General features: G+C 36.2%; 1 protein-coding gene across 1 annotated transcript; it reads right to left on the bottom strand.

The window, feature by feature from the left end:
* Positions 1-5,805: 5,805 nt before the first annotated feature.
* On the bottom strand, positions 5,806-7,825 carry TOB1 (transducer of ERBB2, 1). The gene has a single exon (XM_044671587.1). It carries the CDS (start codon positions 7,627-7,629, stop codon positions 6,571-6,573), a length of 1,059 nt encoding a protein of 352 aa, XP_044527522.1. The 5' UTR covers positions 7,630-7,825; the 3' UTR covers positions 5,806-6,570.
* Positions 7,826-9,568: the final 1,743 nt, after the last annotated feature.

Genomic DNA, 9,568 nt, shown 5'->3' with positions numbered 1-9,568 from the left:
ATAAGATTACAAAGGAAGCTAATAATATTGACATTCAGTTATAAAAATATTAAATAAGTTCACAGATCCCAGACTAAGAACTAATAAAATAGGACTTGGTATCTGACCCTTTGATGATTGTTTTTTTTTTTTTTTTTTTTTTTTTTTGAGGAGGGAGTAGTAATAGGAGGTAAAGAAAGGAAAAAAAGAGGGAAGAGGCTCAGAAGGAAGCATATGTGTATAGTCTGAAATAAAAGAAATAGCTGAGGTCTGTGGCATGGTCTAGCCAGTGACCATATCATACTAGCAAAGGGGAAACCATGAGATCAGGGATGTTTTAATCCAGCTTTGTATGACAACAATCCATTCATTCAGGAAGAGACTGGGATTCTAAACACTGAATCAGTTCCAATATCAACCTCAGCCTCTTGCCTTGCTCCTAATTCCAGCTCTTGAAACACTGAACCCTGGTGGGTCCTCAGGGCTTAGGAAGAGAAAAAGAACCTAAAAGAGCTGAAAAAGTACTTAAAAATAGCCATGACCCCATGGCTAAGAGGGAAATAGCTTTTATGTCATCATCCCCCTTAACTTGCTCCTCTGGAATCTGACTTCAAGCATCCAGGAACAAGAAATAAAAGCAATGGCTAGTCTGTCTTGACAGGGTTATGTCACTACAATTATTCCTGAAATACACACGAGGCGAGTACAGACCAAAAGGATAAGGTCTATAGTATATGCCAAGGTTTTTCTAAAAATATTTTACACCTGTTCTCTGTTCTGCACACTGATCATATTTGATCAGTGAGGTAAAGTGCTCAAAATGCCAGAAGGAATGTGTTTTCCCTTCCAAGTCTTTAGTGTTTTTCCCCTTTGTGATGCAAACTTCTTTTCTACCTTTGCTTAAAAAAAAAAAAAAAGTAGATACAATTATACTCATGATAGACACACTCCACTTTAACTACTCTTTTTCCTGGGCTGGCATAATTCGTGTTTATATAACTATCTCAACAATATTCCCACCAATACGGCACCTCAATTTGGTAACTTTTTCCTTTTTTTTCCCCCTGCTACAGCTCACAAGAGGACTGCAGCCAGCATTGTAACACTCAATTGAAATCAACTTGCTGATGTTATGGAAAAGAATGCTGAAACATCTGTTTGCTTCATCTGCTTCAAAACCAGAAATACAAACTCAGAGGTATTTATTACTGAAACTTGAATAGAATACTCTAGGGTGTCACTGCTCTAAAGAGAACTTTGATTTTGAGTCAGACAGCTGATTGGACAGCAAGATGTTAGGTGACTTGATAATTGCAAAATGCAGGCTATTGAATTTACTTGCTTTTTAGATTGAAATCTGAGGGAGAGCAAACACCCACAGACTGCTGGCCTCCAGAACTATTGTAGGTTCTTGACAATGTTGGCCTTCAACTATTCTTTGTTGAAAGGTAGAGGTACTCTCACAGTTTCGGCAATAGAAAGTAACTTCAGAAATAGTCTAGTCCAGTCCTTTCATTTTCCAGAAGGGGAAAATGAAGCCAAGGTCACATAGAGAGAAGGATGCAAATCTTTAACTTTTGACTCCAGTTCCTCATGACTCTGTGGGGATACATGTCAGTATTATTCCCATTTTGTAGATTATAACTGTGCTTTAAGGTTAATAAAGAGGATGGGAATAAATATTGACATAACACTCTACCCAAGCTATTTATAAATATTCTTATTTGGCCCTCACAATAGTTCTGTGAAGTAAGTGTTGTTATCTCCATTTTATAATCTAGCAAACTGACTTGCCCAGGGGTCACAAATGTCTGAGGTGATATTTGAACTCAAGACTTCCAGACTCTAGGCCCATTGCTCGATCCAATGAAAGCTCTCTACAAAGCTGAAGAACTGAAGGAGACATATAAAGCTTCTTAAACAAGAAGAATAAGTAGTTAGACCAAAAGCTTATGAAAGTTTGGTCTTCTGAGCTGGTCTAAAGACTAATATTTTAATTGTTTTCTTTTTAAAACATTTTAAATGACATTTTATGGTGGTCTTAAATTAAAAATATTGATTTTAGTTTTGGCCATCAAAGCAAACTAGATCCTAAAACTAAAAAGCAAAAGCCTTTCAAAAGGCTTACAAAATAGTGGGTCCTTTTTCATTAAATACACATCAAAATTTCTTTATGACAAAATTGGCAGCAACATTTTTTAGTCTCATCCAGTGACCCAATTTTTTTAAGTAACATTTGATGCAAATTCCAGTACAATCAATGAATCTGAATAGCTCATTGTAATAGGACTTGACCAATAGAAAGTTGTGCTATTTCTCCGAACAATTTTCTAAAGTTTGTTTTACTGTGAAGATTAAATTCACAAACCTAGTAGCAACATTACACTAAACAGTGAGTCATGCCATTATAAATATTAACTTTTAAATTTATACCTCTGAATGTGCTCAATTTTTTTTTTTTTTGCTAAACCAAGATGTGTCTTGACTTCTAAAGTTTTTTTTTTTTTAATTACTTTGAGAAAGGGTCCTGAAAAGTCATTTGGTCCCATTTCCAACAAAGCAAATAATCCACTACCCATAATATGTATGGAAGGATGAGGTTTGTTGTTCATTAACAAGTGACTGTTGAAAATCATTTTTTAATTGAAGCTGTGCTGGAAATTTCTACTTTTGTCACTTTAATTTTATCTACTGTGTTAGTAATTACTAATGAAGGATGGGAAACAGTATGGAAATGCTTAGTTGATTACAATGTCATCTTTTTCAAAAGTTACAGGGCCAAGTTCATGGTCTACATTCTGGTTCTACAGTGTATTATATATTCTGAGTGTAAACTTCAGAATTTTAGATTGAGAAAAGGAAAGGTTTAACTTAAGTATAATAAAGTGAGAAGGTAAAATATACTAACTTAAAACATCTTCCTCAAATTAGTTGTGCTTCTGATCAATTTCAATTCACTGTTTTAGACTCAGTAATATTCTCCTGTGCCAACCTATTAGAAATTGTTAAAATGACAATTAAAATCATCATAATTCATTTGAAGTGGGTTTCAAACTATTTACTTTCTGTTTGCATGGGAGAAGCAATATACCATGATACGGCATCCCTTAGGCATAAGAAGGTAATGTCTTTCTAAAGTATGATTCAACTTGAACAGAAGACAGTTGATCTAAACTGTCATCCTGGGGCAGAGGTAAGAGCAATATAATTGATATACTAAACAGTATAATTGGATGTATTACATTCTGGCTAAATTGCATATTTGTGTTCTAATAAGGGCTGCTTAACTTTGCAAACTTGCTTTGTCCTCTTATCTGATTTTTGCTCTATAGCTGTTATCCTGGTTCTGACAAAAGCACGAATTGTAGTCAAGTGAGGATATACGTCAGATGTACAATGCCTATGCTATTTTCTGTTTGTATAGGGAAAGGGTGGGTGGAAGTTCTCTTCCCATTACAGGCAGTTGACTCCATTACTTTAAATATAGCCAAAGAGACTATTTTTTTCCCATATATACATGCTATAGGGACCTGTTTCAAAATAATAAAAGTCCTGGAATTTTTTAAGATTGTATCTCTTAATTACAAATTAGTATTTAAAATATGCATGCATGAAAGATAGAAGTACTTGAACCATCTTATATCAGAAATAAGTTTTGAACTTGATATATTTTAAAATGGGAAATTACATAAATAGAAAAGCAAATTTAAGTCCAGCAATCTACACTGGCCTTAGTCTAACATTTTCTTCATTCTTTCCTGAACTATAGAATCTCTTAAATATGCATTTCCAATACCAGGTCACAGAATATTCAAGTTAAATGACTGAAATCCTTGGCATTCAGATGTTGCTACAGTAAATTTTAAAAAATCATTGTAGGTAAAAGAATCATAAAGGCCTATTAAATCATCAGTTGATCAACCAAAATAGGGTCTCCATACAAGAGACTCAGAACTAAGACTAAGTTCACTGAATGCTTTCAAAGGTTCACAATTTAAGCTGAGTTTTAAAAGTATTTAAGTCTTAAGCTACCTTTACTATCATATGGAAACATTTTCTAAGATATACTAGGTATATACTTTGTTTAAAAAAATTTCCCCCCAATAAGTAGAAAGAACATGAAAGGGGGTTGTTTATTCTCCAGCTGCACAGAATTCTATTTTCCAAAAGAATTTTTATGTTTTTGAGGAACTGATTTGGAAAAACACTAAACTCAGACCAATTTCCTAAATTTTCTTGGAAGGGCTTTTAAAAGGAAAATTTGAATCTAACTCTTGTTATCTAGGTTCCAAGCATGTGTAAAAGTTAACTGATAAAAAGTTTAGAAAAATTTTATATTAAAATTTCTTTAAAAACACAAAATCTCCTCAAAATATGTACTATCACACTTAAATATAAAGTATCACAAATCCTAATATTTTTTAAAATTAAATTTAAAATTAAATTAAAAGCCACATGTATTAAAAAGCCACTCAAGTATTAACTATGAGTGTCATTTTCAGAATCAGGATTAATGGATTAACTTGTACTATTCTTATTTCTAGTGGATCTGGCTTCCTTCAAAGCTAATTTAACTTAACTATGGGTCTCTAGAAGGGACTGGCGTTTCCATTGATTATCAAACTTGTTCTCTTATTGCTGTTGAACCACTGTGATCACAAAATAACACAACTGATAGTGTTGGCAGACCGTCTCTGCCTGTTCCACTTACTATTCCAATACTTCATCATAACCTCATTCTGTCCATTTCAGGACAAAGATCTCACCATGGTGCTGATGGAACAGCTCTTACTTCCAGCACTTGTTTTCAGAAAACAAACTTTTAACACTAAACGGTATAGCTAATTAACAAAGGGCTTTTGTAGAAATGTGTCCAAAGAACTAACATGAGACCAAATTTATTTCACTGGCAACCCAGACAATGTTTCTTACAAACAAGTTACCAAGAAAATGTGGTATTTCAATTTAATGGATTTTTCACTCAAATCATATCAGAGAAATGAGTGACTATCCCCCTATTACTGTTTGTCCCCAAGAACACTCCCAAAAACCTTGTCAGAGTAAATCAATAGAATCTATAGTACTATCAGATAGAACCTTTATCAATTATAATACCTCCAACCAATAAATGCATTTCCAAGTGAAATCAACATAAAAACTTACTTTTGGGAAATTGACAATAAAACTGGAAGTTTCAGCAGCTTTCAAGAATTTGATTTAATAAATCCTTCAGTCCCATTGGACCTTGTCTAGTAACTGTAAAATGTCATTTTAAAAACAAATCAACTTTAATAAAAATGAAGCTTTAAGTCAGTTGTTTTGGTTCCTAAGCTATTATTCCTTCATGCTGATATCATTGGTCTCACTTCCTTAGGATAGCTAATTTCATTTGGAAGTGAATTAAAAGTTTATCACTCGAATCTTTTCTAGATAGGTCAGGTTATATATCTTACTTCAACACTATTTTGAATCTTCTTCATCTAAACTCAGAAGTTCAGAGCCTTAACATATCTTATTTCCACTTTCCCCACTGGGGTAGGTGGGGAAATGAGGTGGAAGATCTAGATCAATAAAGTTGGTATACGGGCAGTTGTGCCTAGAAAATGTATGAAAAAGCTATCCCAAGTAGTTAATCTAGCTATGTGCTTCAACAGGCCCATTTCATTTATGGATAGCAAGGTACAACTGTGTGGTACACCAATCACCTTTCGTCATTCCTTTGTGATACAATGAGTCAGTCCTTTTTGCATCATTAGCATTTACAACACAATAACTGCAGAGCTCAGATCTTTAGCACAACAGTAAAAACAAAGACCACGGTGGGGATTTAATTTTAAAGAATTTTAATACAAACTTAATATAAACTATTTCAGTCCCTCAACATGTAAGACACTGACTCAAAATACTTTTATACCGTTTTCTTCAAGTATTGCACAATATAGGTACAAAATTAATATTTACGATTACATTTTCTCCATAATATATAGCAAAAATCTTTAAACTTTTAACAGAAAATACAATTTGTTTTTTTTGAAAAAGCAAATATTCGTACATTTTAATTCCACCACTAAGGAATATCCTGTACACAATTTTTAGAATAGTTGATGTCTTTAAGATGGATATTTTACAATTTCAGTAAAAAAAAATACAACATGAAGCTGCTCCAGCTGTCACAGATCACTGTAGTAAAAAGATATAAATGCAATACCATGTCATAGAAACAATATATATACTCTGATATTTTACAAACTTTGTACTAAATTAAATTATACAATTAGAAAAGACCAATAAACCCACTTATTAGTGCCAATTTTTTATAAAAAAAATTAGCATGTCCTTGCTATATCTTAAATACTGTAAGAGGCCATATTTGAGAGTATATTTTAAAATGTACAGTCAGTATAAAATAACTTTGTGCTTGGTTGGCAAATGAAAAATGATGCATGTTGTGTTTATGTAACCAAGCTTGAATGACTCCATACTATAAGCTTTTAAAAAAAATCTCAAGGGGGTGAAAAAAGTGCCCCCTTGGGCACGTGCATTTCAACTTGTACAATAACATTTCTTTTTTTTTTCTTTTTTTTTCTTTTTTTAGTTAGCCATAACTGGCTGGAATTGCTGGTTAGAATACTGCATGTTATTTAAGCTAAAATTCAAGCCATCCACAAAAGACTTCTCGTTGAGGCCTCCATAGGCCGCAAACATATCAAAGGCATTACTGTATTGGAGAGGACTGAGGTTAAGGGGGCTGTCACCTGGGAACATTCCATTGTTACTACCTTGACCCTGCATATTAGGGAAAATAAACTCCTTTGCATTAGGAGAGAGAGCAGAAGTCTTCTGCTGTTGCTGCTGCTGCTGTGATGGCTGTTGTTGTTGTTGTTGCTGCTGCTGCTGCTGCTGTTGCTGCTGTGGCTGCTGTGGCTGCTGTGGCTGCTGCTGGCCACCCAGGCCAAGCCCATAGAGAGAGTGCATTGAGGAAGAAATGGCTTTCTGCTTCAAGAGGTCATTCACATTCAAGCCGAGGTTGGTGGGAGAAGTGCGTGCAACCTTGTTGCTGCGGCCACTATTTTTCATTTTGGTCGAGCCGAACTTGGTGGCAGCAAAAGTGGCAGTGGTGAAGGTTAAAGGCTGAGTAGAACGGGGCATGAAAGTAGGACTTACAGCAGCAGAGTGACCAAAAGGAGGAGATGGAGAGCTGGACACTGATGAAGCTGGGTCACTTATCGGCATAAACACCTGGGCCTCTGGATTAAAGCTGTTTTTGATCTCCTTATCCAACTCGCATCCATTTTCATTATTATCATCCACATAAAGCACCTTCACTGGTCCCTTTTCACCAATTTGGTATGAAACCTCAAATGGGTCGATCCAAACACTCAGATCCTGGGGCAGGTTTCCACGAACATCATCAATGTCCAAACCACTCTCTTTGGATGCTTGTTCAATCACTGGGTCCACTTTATCCCCTATATGTATACATCTAAACCCTGATCCTTTGTATGGCTTTTCTGGATACCAGTGCCCTTCATATTTCTTTTTAAGAAGTCTTTCGAGCTCTTCACCAAAAATGTTGACTCGTCGCCTGGGAAGCTTATTGTACAAATACGAAATAATAAAATTTAGTGCTACTTGGATTTCAAGCTGCATAGCTGCTATACCACAAGGTTAAGTTTGTATTTCAACCCCCCCTCAAAAAAAAAGTTCAGTTTGTGGCAAAGAAACAAAATTTCATTCAAAGTGCTGGTACTAGTAGATTATTATCCTTCACCTTGAGCAGTCTTGTTCCTTAAAGAAAAAAAACAAAAGCAAACATAGCCAAATAAGGAAAATATAAGATAAATCCCTAAAGACCACTCCTTACCCCTCCAACAAGAAAGCATTTTACTTTTGAAAAATGGGACAAAATTACTTATGAAGCAGTCAACATAAAATAAAGGAACATGCACATTTGGAAACAGTCTTAATAGTTCAAAACATTATGGTAAAACTTAAGGCTTATACTCTGAGAACACACACTTGAATTGTAATTTAAAAAAAGATAATGCTAAGTAATAACTGCAGCTTTGCCAGGTCTGATTACAAATTCTTCAAACAATTCATAAAATTGGATCACACAAATTTTATATCCTAGATTTATTATTAAAAAAATCTAAGAATAATTTAGTTTTGAATGTTAATTTGGTAATCAAACACCTTTTAAACTCCATTAACTGCCATTCCTTCCCATTTGGAGTCTTCAACTGGACATTTTAAACTTTTAGCTTTAGGTAGATGTGATTCTGGGAAGTAGTCTCATACAGTATGCCAGGACTATCCCTTCTTCCTGTCTTCAGAACTTTCATTTAAAAATGTTTTACTGGAAACAGAGCTCAACATATGGTCTGTGAATTAGCTTTAGAGAAGTTGGTCATAATGTTTCCATTTCTATCTACTAACTTAAAAGATCTAGTTATATTTTAGCCCATTGGTATATACTGTTTAACTGTTTTAATATTAACCATTTAGAAATCTGAAACTCTTTAGTTTCATTTTTACTTAAAAAATTTCAAGTCAATACAATATATACTGATAAAATTAGGCATAGGCTATATTAAAAACTAATAAAATGTACTATTTGGTAGAATTTTCTGATCAGTTGCCGTTTTATAAACATACTTAAGGCCACAAAATAGGTAAATCTATCCTGTACTTTTTCTCTATGATTAAAAAAAACCGAACAAACTTTAAAATTCAGAAAATAAATCCTTATGTGACTCACTGGCAAAAGAAAGATAAATTTCAAAATTCCATTGATTGTTCTGTTTTAACGAGGAGTGTTTTCGCGAGTTTTAGCCAGATTTTAAAAAGCTACCACCCTCCCCACCTAATGATAAGAGAAGAGCCAAAGAGGCTGAACGATAAGGCCAGCCGACCTTTAAACGATTGCTGGATCAGCACTGGGTGGGGATAAGAAAAGATCAAGGGCAAACAGAAGATATTTACAAAGGGGAGCGAAGTGGTCCAGTCGGGCGGTTTTCCGAGGACCTTTAAAAAAGGCGGTGGAGAGTAAGAGACCAGTTCCATTTCTCCACAGCCAGAGTGACAAAGGGCATGGAATCATGCCCGACTCCCCTCAAACTCTCCACACTTGCCGAGCCACCAGCCCGGTCCCCCTGGCCCAGCTGAGGACACTCAGCCATAGGAAGTAAACGGGCAGCCTGGGGCCAAGAAGTAAATTCGGGCCGGCAGGGCTTTTAAAGCCGAGACTCAGGAGGGGAACCCACAGGAAGAGTGAAGGCGAGGGGAAAAGGTAGTTTAAAAGCCAAGCTGGGAGCGGAGTTTGAGGAATTACATAAACAGCCGGTTGGGTCTCATTAGATTTCTGCTCACAAGCCCCGGGGCCCGGGCTCCTCCAGCAGCAGCAGCGCTGGGGGGGAGGGGGGAGGAGGTAGGGTGCGGAGGAGGGGGGTGGGGGGTGGGGGAAGCAGGTCCCGGGAGGAGGAGGAGGAGGAGGCGGCCCGGCCGCCAGGCTGACCCCATCCCGGGCCCGCAGCCCAAGGGCCCCGGGCCGCCCGTGCCTCCCTCCCCTCCTGTTCAGTCACCTCCG

The sequence above is a fragment of the Gracilinanus agilis genome, chromosome 4 (assembly GCF_016433145.1).
Source record: "Gracilinanus agilis isolate LMUSP501 chromosome 4, AgileGrace, whole genome shotgun sequence".
Lineage (NCBI taxonomy): Eukaryota > Metazoa > Chordata > Mammalia > Didelphimorphia > Didelphidae > Gracilinanus > Gracilinanus agilis.
Note: the sequence above shows the minus strand (reverse complement) of the source record. Positions and strands in the feature narration are given on the sequence as shown.